This window comes from Alosa alosa, chromosome 1 (assembly GCF_017589495.1).
Source record: "Alosa alosa isolate M-15738 ecotype Scorff River chromosome 1, AALO_Geno_1.1, whole genome shotgun sequence".
In the NCBI taxonomy this organism is placed as follows: Eukaryota; Metazoa; Chordata; class Actinopteri; order Clupeiformes; family Clupeidae; genus Alosa; species Alosa alosa.
The window spans coordinates 28,976,528-28,998,524 of NC_063189.1; the positions used below are offsets into that span (position 1 = coordinate 28,976,528).

The 21,997-nt window shown below is 42.5% G+C and overlaps 1 protein-coding gene across 1 annotated transcript in view; it reads left to right on the plus strand.

Moving 5' to 3' along the window:
• The window catches only part of nr3c2 (nuclear receptor subfamily 3, group C, member 2), a 71,330-nt gene extending 50,625 nt beyond the window's left edge, over nt 1–20,705 (plus strand). The window contains exons 4-9 of the mRNA XM_048248444.1: nt 614–730; nt 2,582–2,899; nt 4,863–5,007; nt 8,054–8,184; nt 15,308–15,465; nt 16,299–20,705. Of these exons, the coding sequence (XP_048104401.1) occupies nt 614–730; nt 2,582–2,899; nt 4,863–5,007; nt 8,054–8,184; nt 15,308–15,465; nt 16,299–16,454 (1,025 nt within the window). The 3' untranslated portion in view covers nt 16,455–20,705. The remainder of the gene's footprint in view (nt 1–613; nt 731–2,581; nt 2,900–4,862; nt 5,008–8,053; nt 8,185–15,307; nt 15,466–16,298) is intronic.
• Nucleotides 20,706–21,997: the final 1,292 nt, after the last annotated feature.

Sequence of the window (21,997 nt, forward strand, 5' to 3'; positions counted from 1 at the left end):
AGAGAGAGAGAGAGAGAGAGAGAGAGAGGCAGTGGAGCGGAATGAGAGTCTGATATGTGAGCTGATTGGGCTAGCTGTGGGCTAAGCAGGGGGACGAGAACGCCCAGCATTCTCAGGCTGTTACCCTCACTGTCATCACAGTCCTAGCCAAGACCTGCACACACACACACACATGCAAACACACACACACACACACACACACACACACACACACACACACACACACACACACACACACACACACACACAAACACAGAGACACACAGAGGAGCTATCCAGCCAAGGCAGTTCTACAGAAAGCCTTTCCACTCTGTCCTTAAGATTCCTACTGGTGATGAAGCTAATAGTATAGTGTGCGCACATGCTCATCATGATACATGTAACAATGGTCTGGTTCCTTGGTTCTCTGAGGGAGCGTTGGACTGTTACACAAAGTGAGCTAACAAAACAGAAAGGTCTATAAATAACAACATGATGTTACAGTAAAATGAGAATGATGACAGAGTACCTATTGAACAATGGCACGTGTGCTGCATGAGGCCTCGTGGGTTTCGTTATAATACTGTCAATGTGCACATGACTGTATTGAACTGAGTTTAATGTCTTTTTACAGGCCAGCACAACTACCTATGTGCCGGGAGGAATGACTGCATCATAGACAAGATCAGACGGAAAAACTGTCCAGCATGTCGGGTACGGAAGTGTTTGCAAGCAGGAATGAACCTCGGAGGTAAATATAAGTACTGTGCATTATAAAATGAAGCATAATTTCCATAGCAGCATGCAAACTATTGAGATTATGATGACAGAGCAGATAGTTGTGGCTGTGTTGTCATTGACAGAGACACTCTTGTGTTGTCACAGAGACACAGTTGTTGTTGTTGTCCTCATGAATGCTCTGGTAGGTTTCTATCTGACATGAAGCCAGTTGTACACAACACATTTGGCCAACCATGACTTAGACAAGCAGCAGTGCTGGATCTGTCTCAAGTCTGTCTGGCTGAATTCATAAAGCCCACCTGCCTTTGCGTCACCTGAGCTGAATACACTACATGCTGGAGCAGACTTATTGAGGAGTTACCAAGGTTACTGGCATTCCACTCAATATTGTAAGGACCCATGCGGCTCTGTGAGTGAGATATCGTCCAGAGTCCAGTTGTACTGTAAAACAGTCTCCTTGGGAGTCATCTATTATAGAGGGGTCAGCAAATTTGTGAATGAAAATTTCCCAACCTCCAATCTGGCCTATCAGTGATCTTTCTCTCTCTTCTCAGCGTCACTCACTCCTCCTCTCTCTGCCTACATTATCTTTTTATCTTTGTTTTTCCCTGCTCATGTATTTTGTGATTCCAAGGTATTGAAGTCTAAGGTCAAAAGACATAAATATACCATCAGAGTAGGCCAAGACTCAGTGAACATTAACTGTGGATGCTAAAGGTGGAAACAACACTAGTAGTGGAGGCATCGGTGTAAGCAGCATATTTATTATCACGGCTGATGTTGTTCATCAGTCAGCTGTGCCCAGCAGGTCAAAGACCCGATTCCATCTGAGTTTAGTGCCACTCTGCCACCCCCATCCAATGCTAACTTCCTCAGCATTGGGTGAGGGGGAGGAGTTTCTTCAAAGTCTGATTCATCCACCCCAAATTTCCCTGAAATGACTTCAAACTTCCAAACAACTGGAGCCTAAAATGGGATTATTAGTCAGGATTTCCCGCCAGCAACTGGTCACAGCATGGCACTTCCCGAGATGGGGATAGCCAGCCATTCAACTCACTCATAGACAACACTAGCCCTGTGTTGTTATCAATCCACACAATTGTCAAAATCTTACTGTAATATATTTCATAAAACTCCCCCCTTCCAGTAAAGTCAAGTGTATAATTTAACACAGTAGCTATATATACTAACGATTTAAACTAATATACAAGTTAGCATGTTATGACAGTCAAATCTGTGGCGATATCCCCACCATCTCATATTAATTTAAAATAAATGAAATCTAAAAAGATTTAACCGAATGTTTTGAAGAAAATATATTACATACCCAAACTGTTTTTTTCTGTTCGGTTTTGGTTTAATCACATTAGGTGCAGCATCCTCATCTGGATTAGAATCACTGTACGTGGTCTCATCACCAGTCAAATCTAGTGTGGTCCATTGAGAAAATAATAAACTAGAAAGGATTTGATAGGAATCTGTAAATGTGAAAACATGTTATTGTTATGCTCTCCCTTCCTAGCCTTCTGCTGTATGCACTTGATTTTGGACTTACTATACACCACATGCTGCCTTTGAAAGCTTCACCGACTGAACCATGGTTGTGTGTGTATTAAGTATGAACTAGCATGCAGAGTTTTACAATAATAATAATAATAATAATAATAATAATAATAATAATAATAGAAATAACAGGTAGTAATAAGTTGCAATACATTTAGCACAATTGACACAATTAAAACAACCAGAAGTCAAACTTAATAGAATGGTTTAACAACTCAGTCTTTTTCTTCCCCTGGGCAGCAGCTCCTATTTGTAAAGAGTTTGACAAGAACATTTTTTCCCCTCCATCTCTCCTTAGCTCGAAAGTCCAAGAAGCTGGGCAAGCTGAAGAGTGTGAGTGAGGAGTCGCCACTGCAGAACTCGAAGGACGGAGGCCATTACCTGTCCTCGGAAAAGGAGCTGAGCGCCGTGACTGAGCTGGTTCCTCACAGTCCGGTCGTGGCCTCCTACCTGTCCCCCTCCGTCTGCAGCGTGCTGGAGCTCATCGAGCCCGAGGAGGTGTACGCCGGATACGACAACACACAGCCCGACACCTCCGACCACCTGCTCACCAGCCTCAATCGTCTTGCAGGCAAACAGATGGTCCGCATGGTCAAGTGGGCCAAAGTATTACCAGGTATTACCAATCGTAAATACTTTCCCACCCTAAGATCCTGGGCAACACTTTTTTTCCATAACTGTTTTAGTTATTACCTGGCTTAGAGCTTATCTTTGAACCAAAGTCCCATAAGTAACAGCCACAGTCACTAAACTGTATACACTTGCATTAGAATTATTGTCTGATTATTAACATGAAATAGCAACTTTTTCTTTGTAAATGAAAAAAGCAATTTTCTTTGTAAATGAGTTTTCCTTGATATTGAACAAAAGTGTCTAGCGAAACAACAATGTTTTTTTCAATCATTTCAAATGTGTGTAGTAAAATGGTTCCATTCTACACATTCACTGTAGCAAGTCCTCTTGCTTATTCAGTGAAGCAGATATGCAGGTAATCCAACAGTCTATTTTCATAGTCACTTTTGTAGTTTAGTGAAAGTGTTTTTTTTCTTTTCTACTGGAGAGAGTTGGAGCTGCTGCAAAGAAACTGTTTTGTTTTGGTCGGCATTTTGCTGGTGGTTTTATCACAAGTCTATGTCTTAAATCAATATAATTTACTCCACTTATCAGAACTTATCTCTAAGTGAGCCTGCCATGCGCTCAGGGAAGTGTGATTTGTCATTTTATTGACATTTACTGAGGCTTGTTCATTACACAGGTGGCCTAGAACATTAATGTAGAACTAATATGGGATTTGGGTTTCTTTTTTGCCTGTTAAAGAACACAATTACAGAGAGACAATTGCATTGAATGTTCATATACATCACTTAGAATGATCCTGTAAAGATCCTAAACTTACAATTTGAGACATCCTACTCTGCAATCAGGTTGCTCCTATGTGCCCCTCCATTTGCTGGATTGCAAATATTTGATATGGAGGTGTCTGCTTGCCACATCCGGATATATATAAATAGACAGGGGCGGTCGGGAGGTCAGAGTGGCCCTCCCTGACTTTGAGAGGAGAAACCCATTGCCGTGAGTTTACATCTGCAGGGCTCTGGGCATCTTACAAGGCAAATATCTATGGATCTGAACTTTTTCAACTGAAGTGATGCCCAAACCCTTAGTTGAGTTGAGTGTTGTTTCATGCTGAGGAATGTCTGCACTGAGTATACTCCTTCAAACCAGTAGGCAAAACACTGTTAAATAACAAAACAACTGAAGGTAAGTACAGAAATAATTTAGCATACTTATACTGTACAATGGTATATTGTTCAGTTCATTAAGCTGGCTCTGTCAGTAGCATACAGTTTAAGGGTCTGCTTCCACATGTCTAGCACTGTAATTGCCAGAAATTAGTTCCTGTCCACATTTTGCATTAAGCTTACACTGTTGCAGGTCATGCTTCTCCACAGTTGCAATGACATACACAAATGAAGTCTGTGCAGGAGCCTGTGATAAGTTCCGTGTGTGTCCTTGTTTGACCTATTGTATAGCATGTGGAAGCATTCTCTGAATGAGCATTTGGCAAGATTCTGCTAAGTGATATTTATGGAGCGGCCTACTGAACGGTACAGTGAATGGAAACCTTGGGGGATTCGAGTAACACAGATTCTGGTTAATATGCTGCAATAGTTTATCATGTCCTAACAAATACTGGCTTGTAGATCAGACACCAAAACATACACTCTCACACACACAAGCTTTTACCCTTCCATGTGTGCCAAAACAAATATGTACATAAACACAAAGTACATTCTTGGTCTCCCATCCAATATCACACATTCATACAGAAATAAACACACTGTCATGCACATTTTCATACATTTTCCACATTACTATTGCGCTTGTTTTATTTGACATTGATCACTTATTACCCTTACAATAGACCTATGTCCTGGTCAGAGCTCTCTTGATTTCTCAGACGAGTATTCACCACTCATATTTTGTGTGTGTGTGTGTGTGTGTGTGTGTGTGTGTGTGTGTGTGTGTGTTTGTGTGTGTGTGTCTATCTTCTGTCTATCTGTTTGTTTTCTGTACAGGATTCCGCTCGCTGCCCATTGAGGACCAAATCACTCTGATTCAGTACTCCTGGATGTGTCTGTCCTCCTTTGCACTCAGCTGGAGGTCCTACAAACACACCAACGCACAGATGCTCTTCTTTGCCCCAGACCTTGTCTTCAACGAGTAAGTAGCCAGTCGTCTGCAGAGACAGGCTCATTGTCAGGTTGTATTGTAGAAATTAAATTGGAAAATAATGGCGCTGTAGTTATTTTGTGTGTGCATACCAAGAGCTGTTTTAGAGGGGAAGGTGAAGTGAAGAGACACGGTTTGTTTCAGCAATGCCGTAGGAGTGCTCACAAATGTGCTGTATCTGTTTGTGGATGTGGGGGAAAGAAATGCTCCTATATTTGAATTGATTTTTTCATTTTTTTCGGTTTGGAAATAGATCTCATATATGGATCAAATGTTACATTGCTAGTTGTGTTTAATTGCAAGTGGCTTATTCTTTGTCTCCTGCCCTCCATTTCTTGTCCATGTCAAAGCATTCCCTCTCAGCAACACTGATAGAAGCAAAGAGTGGGGTCAATGGGCCGCATGATTCATTTGAATAGACATGAGCGAACAGGGTCACGGTGGAGAATTAGACAGAAGGGGGGGGCGCACAGAAGAGAGAGCAGACTTGGAGCTTGTGAAAGGAAGAGCGGCAGAGACAGAGGGAGACTGCAGCTCAGCCCATTCTCACCCCTCTCAGTGCTAATGGATAAGCAGAGCGAGCACAGTGACCCCCACAGGACACACCAGGCACTGCAGGCCTGGCCAGACAGTAAACAGAGGAGGAATAATAATTATCACTGGCTGACCAGTGTAATAACTGCAGTAAAAATAGTCTAACAAAACAGATTTTTACATGTAAGGTGTAGCTACATTGTTAAACTACATTTACAGGTGAAATTTGTATAAATTCACTTAGTAGCAGTCATGTGTTATAGAGCAAACTCAAGTACACTGCAGTAATCAGATATAATTTCACCTAGATCTGTGCAAGTGCTAGTGCAAGTGCATGAGATCTGTTGTGCATGACAGGCATGCACAGACACAACCTCAAGTGTGGACACACACAGACCCTCCCACAAATGTGCATGCTGTTCTAGAGGCCAGAAGTGAATGATGAGCATTCCTGCCTCATCTCAGACATGTGTCTGAAGCTCCACTCCAAACGCTCGTTGTTTGCTCATGTGACAAGATTTATTGCTGACCTGGATACTCCGCAAGCTTCCACAGGCATCACCAAGCTTCACATGCAACAGAGCCCAGTCCCTTAGCCAGCAGCCCTGTCCTTACTTTAGGACTCGGTGAAACAACAGGTCTTGCTCCACTTGCATGTCATCAAAACACCATAGAACAGTTTGCATACCAGGATTATGCTAAATACAACACACATCCCACACACTCCACATAACACAGAAATATGATAATATGCTAAATACAATACACACTCCACATAACATAGAAATATTATGCAAGAATGGATTGACATTCAGTTGTAGTTCATTCATAGTCCTTTGTTTTGCAGCATCTTGGATTTCCAGTGAAGTACTAAGGGGCAGTTAAAAGCTGGAGCTGCTATGGTTACCGCAAAAGTCTACCTCTGAAACTAGTCAGATAGGGGCTGGCTGGTAGGCATGAGCAGGGCCAGTGAATCATCCTCTCAGAGGATACAGTGGAAATGTAAACATCCATAATGGATTCATGGCTTTAGATGATTTTTTTTACCAGGAGGATATGGTGGCGGTGGTGCCAGAGGAAGCACATCTTGGATGTTTTACACCTGCATGTGAATCTCAGCAGCCTCCTGGATACTAGATTCTCAGTCATGTAGTGCACCACTGTCCACCAATGGAGAGCATGCTCACAGTTCTGTTGAGGAAGTGCTCTATCTGCCCCAACAGAGCTCTCATATGCTGCTGATAATTATCTTAATGTTAGATTTGGTAGTTGGTTTAACAGCTTGTGTTCTCTTAAAAATGGAAGCATATATTGATTGAAAACAGAGGATGCCAACATGTCCGAGGTAAGCCCAGAGCAGTGCAAACTACACCAAAGCAAGCAGCTCTCAGACAGGAGAAGAGAGTGCCGGCAGCACAGTGCATGGCAGACTGGAAAAGCTCCACTCTTCTGAAAGGCATGCAGGCACAGTGCACAGCACCAGCATGCAGCATGCTTCACCAGTTTGAATGGTGCACCATTAGCAAACAGTCTGGCTGTGAAATGATATTCCCGTTGTCATCTCTAACTCTTAAGGCTTTTAACAACCTGGTCACAACCACACGTTTGTATCACTTCATTCAGTACTGTTGGCAGAATCCCTCTCCATAGCAACCAGGAGACTGTATAAGGAAGTCATGGTCAGTGTGTCTCTGTGTGGCTGTGTGCGTGTGAAGCACACAATGGTAAAAGCTTTTATTAACTGTAGTTTGCAAGAATCTGAAAAGTTGATCCTGTTAGATAATCCACTATTTTGACAATTGGTGAGATGGCCCTTCTGCCTCTGTACTGCTCTGGTTTGGCCAAAGAGACACTGCTGGCTGAGGTGCAGCGAGAATTCTTTCAGATGGAAAAATACCTCAACTTTGGCTGTCAGATACCAGCAGACTGACAGATACTGTAAGTGGAGAGAGGAAAGGAGGAGAGTCTGATCGATAGCGAGTCTAGCAAAACTGCAGCGAGACAGACAGACAGACAGAGGAACAGACAAAAGAAGAGATAAGCTAAGAGCTAGGGTGTATGGCCAACGGTCAGAGAGACATTAGGAGAGGTAGACATAGTTTGATTGAGACAGGGAGAAACTTAACAACTCTCCCTGCATCTTCCAGCTCTTTAGTTGGGCTGTGCAGACACCTTTCCTGACTCTCACACATCCTGAGGGAGCGAGAGAGGAAGAAAGAATCACACAGTACAACTATCAGTGCATTCAAATGGTAAAACTGAAGTCTTTCCCAGACTATGGCACATCGCAATGGCAACCAGAGGTGCAGCTAGCCCCTCTCTCAGTAGAAGAGTAAAGTCATTCATAGCATTCAGTGATTGGAAATTTAGAATTAGGTCACAGAACCTTTTGAAATACTGTTTTTTTTTTGTTCTCTTGACTCTCTCGTTCTCCTTTCCTCTGCATCTCTTTCTTTCTGTCTTTCTTTCTATTTGCTCTTCTCTCCCTCCCTCTCTCCTCCAGGGAGCGCATGCAGCAGTCAGCCATGTATGATCTGTGTGTGGGCATGAAGCAGGTGAGCCAGGAGTTTGTGCGGCTACAGCTCACCTATGAGGAATTCCTGGCCATGAAGGTTCTACTGCTTCTCAGCACAGGTAGTATGCACAGTGTGTGTGTGTGTGTGTGAGAGAGAGAGAGAGAGCGAGAAAAGAGAGAGAGAGAGAGAGAGAGAGAGACAGACAAAAATCCTATGAATATGAGTGATATATTTTCCCATACTTTACTTGTGGAAATCTGTCATGTATGAGGCTTTGTCAGTGTTTGGGGTTTACGAGTCAACCTTAGGAAATTTGATGGTAATTTGAATTTTGATCAGATGGATTCCATCTTAGGCTAACCTGAGGGTGAAAAGTGCCTAGTTGCTCTAAGGTAGGTTTTAGATAAAGATTACAGAGTTTGAGCTCTCGCAGGAGGACTGGTTTTACCACTCCTCACTTTGTCATACATAAAATGGAGGGGCAAGATGCCTGTACATACAGGAAATCAGCATGAGTACATAGAACAGAAGAAGCTCAAACCCTACGTCTGTAAAGTATGTAGAATTGTTGGGATTTGTTTTACTGAATGATTTAGAAATTATTTCTAACTATTTTTCCAAAGAGGAATCTAATATCACTAATTTCACTGCAGGTAGTTTAACTGTGGTTAACTGTGTGTGTGTGTGTGTGTGTGTGTGTGTGTGTGTGTGTGTGTGTGTGTGTGTTTTTTTTTTTTGAGCGTCCTACCAATGGGATCAGAAGTCCGTGTACTTGAAGTTTGGTTTTGATACATGAAAGGGTGGCTGAGATATGAGCTCACTTCCTGTGTGGCGGCTTTACTGTTGATTGCGATTGGCTGTGACAGCCAAAGGCTTTCAAAAATAAATATGCAATTGGATAACTTTTGTTAGGCTTGGTCTGAAGATCATGTGTGTCAAGTTCAGTGTCAGTTGGACAAAGTTTGAACTTTTGAATCCAATATGGCTGAAAATCCATCATGGCGAAAATTGACGTCATAGGACGTCATAGGCTTGGTCCAAGAATTCCTACTTTACCTAATTTTTGAAGATCGGGAATACGGGTCAAACATGTGTGACGTGTGAACGCGCGTCCAACTTTGACCTGTTGGTGACGCTAAAGCGCTCAAGGTGCCAACATGAAACTTGCCAAAATTAATCATGGGACTATCCCCAATCAATGTCCCCAATAAACCAAATTTCACAACTTTTTACCAGACGGTTGCCATTGACTCCAATGGCAGAATAATAATAGGAAAAAAAAACATAGAAACACAATGGGTGTCCCCTGCTGCTTGGCCCCCAATAATACATTTAATTTGTATAGACCCTTTCAACAATAAAAACAAAAACAATGCTTGAACATTCTATTTGGGCCCCAATCTACTTCCTCTGCATTAAGATAACATATGGAATGTTAAAAAGGAAGTCTTGTGGGGCCAACTATGATGCTGATAATGGAACTCTCTTGAAAGGGTCCATAGCGCTTTTCAAGACACTCAAAGATGCTGAAGATGAGACAAAGCACATGATTGGAAACTCCTGGTGGATGTCAGAAGGCAACAGCATGTTCTACAGTGTATTGTTGTGACTGCTTTGAGACCAGACATGGTGTTGTATTCTGAGCATGGGTATAAGTCTACTTTATTGAGCAAACTATTCGTTTTGAAGATGTGATGGAGGAAGGAAGAAGTTTAGATATGCAGAAGTAAGGGAACTTGGCTGACAAGCACTCACGAGACCAATGGAGACAGTTGTGGCTGACTTTGCTTCAAAGTTAGAGACTTTGAAGCAAAGTCATCCACAACATTTCTGTTGTATTTTGGTTTTCGAGGGCAGTCACTGAAAGGACCTGTATGAGGCTGCTGAAAATGCAAGCCAAAGGTGTTCACAGAGTACTTGGGGTCATGTTGTAACCTGAACTGACTGAGATTTCTAATTTTTAAAATCGTGTCACTGTGTTTCTGGAGCGGTAGTTGTTGGTGCCTGCGTCAAGGGCTTTCATTCTGGCTGGTTATGTTGCTGATCGGATCATAAACGGCAACATCAATAAAGTGGAATGACCAAAGAATTTGTTGTTATTTGTTTATGCATTTTGTCTGGTTATGTTGCTGATCGGATCATAAACAGCCACCGTAACGAAGAGGAATGACTAAAGAATGTGTTGGTAGAGAAGAAAACCCATCATGACTGTGGAGGGGGGTGGGTCTGGGACTTACGCTTACACTGGAGGTGTTGTGGGACTAATTCAAGGAAATACAGATATAGTAAAGGAAGGACCCTGCTTGATAACTCCATTGAAATGCTCACAAAGCTCCTTGGTAGTGCCGCTTTTTGTGCACAAAGGGCGGTTTTGTTGGTGATTTTGGTTTTGTGCTTTGGTTCTTTGCTTGGGCATTCAGGCTACTGGCAGCGTGTATGGTGCCATGAAGGAGCGCCATTACGGATCCTGGGTACAACATGGGATGCGTTTGCAATTGCTACCAGTCAACCATGACTAGACAGTATTCTGGACATGAATTTTGAAGTAGCATCATGTAGTTTTGTAAGGTATGCATTTGCCTAATTGTAAGACATGATGATGTTCATTTGGAGACCATATGGTCAGATAAGGAGAAGAGAAGGAAGGATCACTGGTCTGGGTTGAAAAACCTGAAAATGCACCAGAACAGCACACCGTTGCCAAATACAAAATACATCAGTTATAAATTAGCTACCTTTTATAAGTTGTGTTACAAGGTGTTTGTAAGGCAAATAGGTACAGTATGTAATTATTTTGACAACAACTCTGTAATGTTTTTTTAAAATGCACACTAATAATGTGTTCATGGTATCTGTCCAAAGCGACTTATAGTATATAAACACTACAATAGTTAAAAATAATGAAGTTGAAAAGCTTACATTAGTGCATAATAATAACACACACACACGCTCACACACACACACACAAACACAAACAAACAGTATTGTCGGGATTAAAATCTTTATGAAAGTAGGGCAAAGTTTAGAAGTATTGTTTTTGAGTACAGATGAGATCCCAGTCTGCTACTGCAACTTCTTACACCCTTATCCACTGGCGCCCAGCCAAACAGTCCTGCTGCACTCAATAAGGCCAGTCCAACAGGAGGCAAACCGCCAAAAGGCAGTGTGTTCCTTCTGCTGCTCTCAAACATGCTTCTCAAGGAGGAGAAGGAGGAGGAGGAGAGAGGGACTTCCTATGAAGGAAATAGTCTGGCAAGATTGAAAGAAAAGATCAAATACATATAGACGTTGAGGATTGAAATAGAACAGACATGAAATTTGTTGTAACTTTCTGTCAAGTTGCTTAAAATATGCTGTACATTGTATCCAATCTGACTTTCAAACCAACCTAAGACTTTTGCAAGCACATTGATGTACTTGACCTCTATAGGTGCTCATGCTGAAGGCAGCTTCAAGTACATTCAAATTGTGATAGAGCACTATATTTTTTAAAGGATTTGATGTTTAAACACACAGGGCCATTGATTAGATTAAATCTATTTTGTTTCTCAAAATGCCATAATAATTGTATCATTTTTTGCTTAGATTCTTTCACCGTGGTGCTCTTGTTGTTCTTCTGTTGCTCTTGATCTTATCTCTCAGAGTTGTGTTCTTTTTAAATGACAGCTTGTGTGAACATGTAGATTTAGGAGTGGTGCTGTATTCCAGTACTGAACTGCTTTTGATTGTTGTTTTTATTAGTGTGTGTGTGTGTGTGTGTGTGTGTGTGTGTGTGTGTGTGTGTGTGTGTGTGTGTGTGTGCGCGCGCGTGTGTGTGTGTGTTTGTGTGAAAGATGGAGAGATAAAGATAAGCACAGGTACAGGAAACATAATTTTGTCCGTACTGTATGTATATTTGGGAACCAGATAGCGGCCATCTGTGGTCCTGACCTCGCGGACTAGGGTAGGATCTGTTGAAGTTCCTAGTCACCTTTGACCTTGGCTAAAATGTCACCCTGGGCCTTAATACTGTACTCTCCTGCGAATTGGAGGCTGTGACCTCTCTAAAAATCGTTCTGCCCTCACTGTTCTAGTATAAGTGTAAGTATACTCTTTTGGTCCCGTGAGGGAAATTTGGTCTCTGCATTTATCCCAATCCGTGATTTAGTGAAACACACTCAGCACACAGTGAACACAGTGAGGTGAACAAGCACACACTAATCCCGGTGCAGTGAGCTGCCTGCAACAACAGCGGCGCTCAGGGAGCAGTGAGGGGTTAGGCGCCTTGCTCAAGGGCACTTCAGCCGTGCCTACTGGTCTGGGTTCGAACTGGCAACCCTCCGGCTACAAGTCCGAAGCGCTAACCAGTAGGCCACGGCAGCCCCCATGGCTGTTCTGGCTTTTCTCTTTTAACACTCACCCCTTGGTCGTATTTTGCCACACATCATTTTGTTTGACAGCTCCCCCATATTTGGGCATGCCTGAGTGATGCCTATAGAACTTGATTTACACCTTTTCAGATAAGGAAAAGATGAGAAGGGATGAAAAATGTCCTTTAAACCCTGACACCCCATTTTTTTATGTGCTTAATGTGTCAAAACACCACAGTCACACTTGAACCATAGATTGAAGTTTGTGTTTGTGAATATTGTGACTTATCAATGACACCGTAAATGTAAAATTCATAAAGCACATTTTACATAAACATATAACCTATGTCCCATAAAGTAAAGTGTAAAGTAAAAAAAAAAACATTCATCTGCAGTTCAGAAGAAACAGACTTCATGTAATCAAGGAAAGGTCAGTGGGTCACAGTGATGCTCTGTGGTGATGTTGTGGTCATGGCTCGTACACACTGGTCACATTACACATGCGCGTTTACCTGTGGTTTGCCATTCCGTGTACGTATATTCAACAAGTGCTAAAAGACAGGAGCACATGGTGATCCCTCCTCACGGGTGTCCACAGGCTCCGGCTGAGGGGCCCCTCTCCTCTCTCCATCAGGAACAAAGGGAGAAGAGAGCTGTTTGCTCCCTGACATGACAGCCATTACGGAGGCGTAATCAGGCCAGTTTCCATCCAGCAGGCTCCTAAATACCAGCCCTGTGGCTAATGAGGCCTATGTGGGTCAGTAGAAGAGCAGAAGAAAGGAGCGGGGGAGGGAGCGAGCGCAGGCGAGGGGTTTAGCACATTCCCGCTGAACACACAAGAGGGAACAAGCAGAATCACCTGCCCCCCTCCCCTGCCTCCGCCACAGCACCTCACCTGCCTGCACACTGCACTGACACAGTATTTATAAGTGCGATCCTGACATATGCCTTGCACTAGACCAAAGTTTCTTGTGTAGAAGCTGAAAAAGCAAACCTCTAGTACTAATCCCCCCCCACCCCATGCCTCTTTTGAGAGGTTGTTCATGAGTAGGACAGTCTGCTCCATCATGCCGTGTCATCTCTGCCCTGTGTCTCTGTGCTGATTGGAATAGAAACACAGGGTGACAGGATGGTGACAGAGCACCAAATGACAACACCTCTAGCTGTTTCAGTTTCCAACCAACAATAACAAGCAGCCTGTCAGTCCAGTACAAGATGTAAGCAAGGCAAGCAAAATAATGTCTGTGAATGATTCATTTTTCCGTTGAATTTACACAAGAGGTAACACCATCTGTGCTATACTAATAATTGAAAGAAACTGTTGAACATGTACACCTTAGGGGTGTGCGGTTTAGTCAACTCTTCCTCAGAGACAGTCATATTAAAATTGCGGTTTAGTCAACTCTTCCTCAGAGACAGTCATATTAGAGTTGCAGTTTAGTCCAACTCTTCCTCAGACACAGTCATATTAGAGTTGCAGTTTCAAAAGCAGGGATTGCAGTCAGGGTCAGGGATAAACAGCCAATGGCTAGACTGGCATTGAGGAGCCCCACCCCCCATATATCTCAATCATGTCTGCGCATACTCTGGGCTCCAATCGGCTGCTGTGGCTTCACTGGGAAATCATTTGTATTGTTTGGTTCTGTGGCTCTGATTGTGCAGTTGTACTACAAATGGCCCAAGGGCTTTTTTCACTCGCTTGCTGTACGGATAAATCCTAAAACAATTTTAACTTCTATTTGTCTTTGCTTGCAATTTTTTAACCATTAGAGTAATCTGATTCACTGAGTTTGAAAAAAAAGCATAATAATTCAGAATGTTTCTGGCTGTGCTCCCATGTGTAAGGCTCACCCTCCAGAGAAAGATGGAGCAGAGCAACCTCTCTCTTCCTGCCTCTTCTCCCCCTCTCTCCCTGTCCCTCTTCAGGGTGCCTGACTTCAGGGTGCTCAGATCTCATTGTACAAACATGTCTGAGTTTTCATTAGGCTGCTTTTCAGTGAAACCCCTGACACTATTGTCACTGCAGGAACTACACCTTTATCACACCATTTCTAAAACAAGGATGACAGTTAGACAATAGGTGGCTGTCACAAGTCAGTGGTGCCACAGAGCACGTTGTCATGGTATCACCCTGTCATATTTGATTATAGACAGATTAAACATTATGGTTATACAAAATATATCAAAGTGTAAAGTTCTCTGTCTTACAAAACTGTGTTAAAGAAAGTATGTTTGTACCACTTGAGAAAAGAACCCTGCTAAAAAAAACAGCTATAAACCAACTTATGCTAGTAGCTGGTTTTAGCTGGTCTTTGCTGGTTTTCTTCCAGCTCTTGCTGGTCTTTGCTGGTGTAGCTGGTTGGACCACCAGCTGGATATGCTGGCGTGTCCATCTGAGGAAGCTGGTCATGCTGGTGTGACCAGCCTGTCTTGTGGGATACAGCTGGTGCAAGATATACTTGCTGGTGATATACAAGATGGTCATGCTGGTGACCAGTCTGTCAAGATGGTCATGCTGGTTCGCTAGAGTGACCAACATAAGCTGGCATGGCCAGTTAAACCAGCACTATAGACCAGCAACACCAGCTAAAATGACCAGCTTGAGGTGGTACGACAAGCAAAACCAGCTGAATTACCATCATAAGCTGGGAAAACCAGCTGAAGGTATATTTTCGCAAGAGTTTTGCTGGTCTAGCAGGTCAACCATCATAGGGTGGTCAAACAAGCTGGTCAACCAGCAATCCAGCTTTAGCTGGTCCGGCTGTTTTTTTCAGCAGGGAAGCGTAGGCCACTGAGGATGACCAATAACAGGTAGACTGGCCTGTGCTGGATGTGTTGTATCTCTCTGATGGCCCTGTGCTGATGGCTCTGTGCTTGCTCATGTTTGAACAGTTCCTAAAGATGGCCTGAAGAACCAGGCAGCGTTTGAGGAGATGAGGGTGAACTACATCAAGGAGATGAGACGGGCCGTGGGCAAAGCCACCAACAACTCGGGCCAGACATGGCAGCGCTTCTTTCAACTGACCAAGCTTCTGGATGCTATGCATGATGTAAGTTGTACATCCACTATTTGCTCTCACAATATGCATATCTTCATGCCCCAGTGGTTCAGGATCATGCAGAGATGTACAAAGGCACGGGTCATCTATAAACAGAGATTTTGGGATGGTTATTGTTTCACATTTTGATTCACATTCAGTTTCCACGAGAACAACTTGTTACCCTTAACCAGAAACTGCAAGTCAGTCAGGAAAATATGCTTCAAGTCATGCAATAATAGTTATCTAGTTGAATGTGTAGGATGTTGGCTTTTTAAAATGATGTAGGCAGCTGTGAGGTAGCTCCAGTCCAGATGAAGGCCTGCTGTGCTGTAGAGTCCAGTGGGTGAGGGCAGGCGGTGACCAGTGCCCTGGGGGTTGCTGCTGACAGTCAGTGGCTCCCCCCAGTGGCCCTGTGCTGCCGCATGTCTTACAGTAGGTGATTGCCTCGCCCGTCTAGGATTCCTATTTCAGCCCTTCCTGTCCTACTACACTATATGGTCTGGAAGATGTCTGTCAGGTCTATGGTTGATTTGAGTTGGGATTTAATGGTTCCTTATAGCTGTCAGTGGAGCTCAGTACATCATCTTCCCTGAATGCGTTTGTTTGCCCCATACTTGGGTCCAAATGTATTTGAATGTATAATACATGAATTCTTCTGATTTACACAGCGTAATGAGTATGTGTAAGAGATACAGTGTTTATTTTGTTGTTATTAATAGTATTTATTTTTACATTAAAATGTTTAGATTTGTCTTTGAAAGATGCAGCCTGACATTAGCATAAAGTGTGCATTTTGCTTTAAAAATGTAGTTATTGACAGTTGAAGCGTTTGTGTCCCGTAGCTCGTGGGGAGTCTTCTGGACTTCTGCTTTTACACGTTCCGGGAGTCCCACGCTCTGAAGGTGGAGTTTCCTGAGATGCTGGTGGAGATCATCAGTGATCAGATACCAAAGGTGGAGTCGGGCCTCACACACACACTCTTCTTTCATAAGAAGTGACACAGTGGACCCAGCGCATTAGGCCAAGAGGCCAGTGAGCGGGAGGAAGGAGAGAACCCCTGGACACCGGGACACCACCGGCAGGTTGTTGAGACGTGAACAGAAATATACTGGGAGCCTTACACGTGAGGGAGGCTTATGTCAAAGACAGATCTTCAGCAGGTCCTAGGATTGCTTTTGACCATTCACTGGCCACGTAAAGAGGGACAAGAGACCATGTGAGGTGGTGTCAAAAATGACACGATTTGGACAATGTGTATTTTCTTGAAGTGTTCTTTATTCTCAAAGCCGTGACAGCGTGCTCCTCGTTGCCCCAAAGACAATTATGACAATTTTTTTTCTATGGATATAAAGCCATGCGTTTCTTTGGTCAAGCTATAGGGCAAATTCACTAACCCATTCACATACACATATATATACATGCACACATACACACGCACACGTGTACGTGCACAAGCAGACACACAAACACACACACGCACGCACGCACGCACACACACACACACACACACACACACACACACACACACACACACACACACACACACACAAAACCCAGATATACTGCAGCTGATTATTGTGGCTTTTCTGTAACACAGTTTGCGTGTTTTGTTTTACCATTCCTTGTGAACAGGAAAAAGCAGATTCATCAAACGGAAAGATGATGCGGCCTTTACATACAATACAGTAGGACACATGCTAGAGATTTGGAAAGGAAACAAGGCAATTTCAACATGCTCCAAGGGCTAGGACATCAAAAGAGTGTCTAATTGGTGTTTTTAAATGCAAACAGTAACTACACACACTCAAATTGCAACCATTGCATAACAATCAAAACCTACTCAGATATGCAAAACATATAATTATTTAAAATGAAGTTAAGACTTTTTATGAATAAAAGCAGTTGTCTTTGGTATGTGAGAGGGTTGTACAAGTTGAATTTGTGTCTTTTGATACTAACAAAATGAAGCTTAATGATGGGCATACATACCCTAAATAATTTTGTAAGAACCTGTTAGGTATACTGGCACTTCATCAGACATGAGGCACTTAGTCTTTTCAGAATGCCTGCATTAGCGACGATATCTGGCAGTAGCATCCAAAAAGACATTCCAGAGACTACTGTAAGTACTATGAAATAGCCCCTTGATTACTGCCAAACGGCAGTTCACACACTGAACAAATGTTAATAGCCACAAGAGGCTTAATAGCCGTGTTCAGCATAGAAGAGATGGCTGTTACAGTAGGCCCAACCTACAGTATTTACTCCTGCAGATGAGGGGAATGCCTTGATTCTTGATTCTTGGCAAATGTTTGGCAAACCCCCCAAAAATGTGCACATGATTTACAAATAGAAAAAACAGCCCCTTTGTTGAAATCTCCGCCTAAATACTGGATAAAATAGTGTTTTCTATGTGTGTGGAATAGTTTTTTCATATATATATATATACATAAACAAAAACAAGACAAGAAAAATACACAGTCTAAGATCTTGGACTCCATTTTATATTAAAGGTGCTTCTTTTCATAAAACCAAGCAGATTTAACACATTTTAACAGTAGCTGCACATGTACAGATACAGGTAATAGCTTAGAAATCATATACTTTCTTCATACTGGAAACAATTGTTTGTTTTTTTTAAAGAGCTTATGCTTGATACAACAGTAGTCTGCTTCAGAGCTTTCCGCACACAGTACATACTGTACATCTGGTACACACTATTTGCTTCTGATGATTTTTGTGGTTTCCAAATTTTGTGCAGAAAAGGTTTGGATTTAATTGAATTACTCCGCTCCCCCGACATCTACATTTCTTAATACGTCTGGGCCAACTGTCAAGAGTAAATGCTATCTGGAGAAACGCATTCAGATGTGTGCAATGTTTGAAATCCATAGGAAATCCCACAGGTTCTCTCCCAGCCACAAGTGCAACAGGAGATGCAGCAGAGTGGAATGGGTGGTCAATCTTAGTGTGTGTGTGTGTGTGTGTGTGTGTGTGTGTGTGTGTGTTTCCACCAGTCCTTTCTTTTCCTCTTGCTTTCTGTGTAAAAGCTATGTTGATCCCCTTCTCCAGAGGGCATTGTTGGGTTTTCACAAGGAGAGGATTTAGGCTTTCGACTGAAGTAAGATTTGCACAGGGGATGTTAATGTGATAATTGAGACATTAAGTAGACAGGAGCTGTCTGGGATAAGAAATGTCTGAGAAATAGAGAGAATGAGAGAGAGTGCAAGAGAGAGAGAGAGAGATAATGAGTTCAGTAACCTACCCTGTGGTATGTAAATCACTGGTTCTTGCAGTAGGTGTTACATAGGTGGCACAAAACAGCAGACAGGCCTTGGGTAACGGGATGTTGCCACACACCCTTTCTCTGTCTACACCCTGCTGTATAAGTTTGTGAAGGAAAGGAAAACTATAAGCTGTAAGGATTTTTGTTTTCCATCTTTGTTTTTCCTTTTCCCTGTCTATTTTGATAAATATATATGTAAATCAGACTCACAAAAGGTTCATAGGCTGTATGGGAAAGTATTTTTTGAAAGAATTATATTTTGCTGGAAAACAATATATTAGTACTTTGTCTAAAAAGATACAACAAAAGTCTATGAGATTTTTTTTGTAAAGTGATAATGTTTATGCATGCTTTTTGACCAGATGTTTACAGTGTATTTAAGAAGGGAAATCCGTGCCTTTTTACTCTCCCATGAAAGGTTACCATTTTACAGTATCTGTTGTAAATAAATGAGTCCCAGTTTCGCGTTGTGATGGAGATTTCTACTTTTGATCCATCTGTGGTTGGAACACTAGTCCCATGTGTTTGTATGTCTGGCCTGTTCTCCTGCTATGTTGTGGTTTTAGAGCAAAACCTGTAAGAGAATGAATGAGAGAACTCACAGAGAGAGAGAGAGAGAGAGAAAGAGAGAGAGAGAAATGAATGTACTTAACATGGAGAGAAAGAAACACTTTATAACATGAATGTTAGATTCATAAAGCGTTTTGTCTCCTTTTTGTTTGTTTAAAAATAATGTGAATTTTAAAGGATTTTTCTTAGTAATATGGTTTTGTACATTTTTTTGTTTGTTTTCTTTTAAGTGTCAACACAACCTAAGTACAATAGGAAATCATTGAAAGCTAATTCCTATTCTATTGCATAGATCCCACCCACTGGATGCACATGGATAGGTAGTTGTGGTTTATTTCATTTACTAATCCCTTGATAAACAGTTTTATTTATTTAACATTGCAAATTTCACCCAGGACACATCCACACGCCTTAGGGACAGGAACAGGGTGGACTACGTGCTTGGCTTTTCTTATACGCGACCTACACAGACATTGAAAAACATCACAAACAGAATAGAAGACATACGAGCAGAGGTTGGTTATGTGAAGTGTAGCAGATGGTGCGATGATTACACATTGTACTCAGCACCCACTGTACAGCACCACAACTACCAGTCTTGCAGTATTGCAGCAGGAACTCGCATGAATCCCAAGCTGATCCCGGATCAGGAAATCAAGTGAAGAAAGTAGCTGAATCTCTCAATGTGCTTACAGATAGGTCCCTCAGAACCCTACCAGAAAGCACTGTACCGTTAAAGATGGTTGCTTTGATGTCTCAATAAGTTGATTCCCATAGGAGCAAACTTGTTGGAGTATTTGTAAAAGGCAGGTCTGTCAGCAAATGACTGCAGAACCTCATGCTTTTGTACATTGTTTAACCAGCTATTACACTGTATCGCTCCTCTATACTGCTGTGGTATAGCAACACTATGCATTTGTATCGACTACCGCAGAGACGGGGCTTCTGCAGAGCTGCAAGGTAAACCCAGACTTCAGTAGGTAGCTTTTCAATCAGTATTTTGCAACTGAAATGAGCTCTGCTCTTCTTCATGGGCAGGAGTCTTTTTTTTTCAAACTGCCCCTAATGTGTCTTTCTGGTTTGTGTTGTTGTTTTTACCATCATACTTGTTCAAACTGATCTTGTGTAAAGCAACAAAGCCATATCTCCTAGTGTGACGCAAGATGCATTTCCTGTTTCCTCACAAAATAACAGCTAAATCAGAAATGTTTTTAATCCAATGCTTTGTACAATACTTGTCAGCAACTATCAACAAAGATCATCAATATTCTTGTTCATGACTTTAAGGCAAAATTCGCAACTAGTTCCTCCAAACTGTATATCTTGATGCAGATATTGCCATAACTGTGTTTGCAAAAATATCAAGGGATTCCAATAAACCCCCTAACTCACACATGGTGATGTGTGCCTTTATTGTGATTGTGATGCTCTTATGCAATGACACCGTCAGAGTGAATCATGACCACAGGACACACTGATGACACGGTGACATGGAGGAAAAGAGGGAATATGAAGATCAAGCAGTAGACAACCCACATGCAACAAAACCATCGAGCAAAAATGATGAATCAACAGGTTTTTTTTTTAAATAACTATGAAAAATTATAAAGAGAAAATGTTTCTAAGGATGAAAAAGAAGGACAGAGTGAAAGTGACGAGGGAAAAAAGCTACTCCATTAACCTCATTAAGAGGCTGAATTTGAAAACCAGCCCAGCTGCCAGACTGTAAGTGCAGACAGTATTACTTTTGCTCTTTTGCGCAAATCCACAGCCCGCTCCAAATCTTCTCTCAGACTGCCAGACAAATACAATCTATTGGATCAGGCAGATTTCAGGGCCAGGCCGGCACACATGGCTGCCTCCACGCCCCACTTTCCCTCCCAGCGCAGCCTGTTGGAGTTCTCATTTCTCTAGTTTGTTTTTCTCTTACTTTCAGTCTCCAAGCCTTCACTCTCTCTGCCTCGTTCTCGTAGCTGACTTACAGTCACTTTTTAATCTTTCAACTACGTTCCGTTCCCCTGGTGCATTCATCCTCAACATGAACAGTAATGCTATTTGCTTCAGGTTCCAATCATATGCACATGCTTGCGCACCGCAAGGCTTCCAGATAAAACAGAATCTCTTTAGGATAAGAGAGAGTGTCTATCACAGAGGATGTCCACAAGTGCTGGAACCAGAGGGAGATAGAATAGAGAGAGAAAATGTAGAAAGCATGAGGAAGGGGAGGGTGCAAGACAGAAGAGATCATCCATCAACACTAACCTCGTCTCTAAGGGGAAGTTAAAGTGTGTGAGATGGGGGTTGGGAGCGGCAGCCGAGAGAGTAAACCCATCTCATTAGATCTAGCTCATTTGATGTAAGCAACTGATGCCCCGACGCCCAGCCTATTTTTGGCTGGCCCCCCTCCCGCGTCGCGCTCAATCCCAGGCTCCATTAGTTACTGTCGGTCTGACTGCACGGTCATAATCATTATGTAACCTGGGTAAGAGCCGCAGACAGCAAGCCTCTCCAGCCGCCTGGATGTGCTTTATACCCTAATTAAACAAAGGCAGTCCAAGTATTTACATGTCACATCAGTGACTGCCATGTGAAAGATCTGAGGAGTGAGAGGGTCAGAGCCAAGACCATAGCTATTTGTTGCAGCACAAAGCTCCATAATAATCCACTGCAGAAGGTGGAGCGACC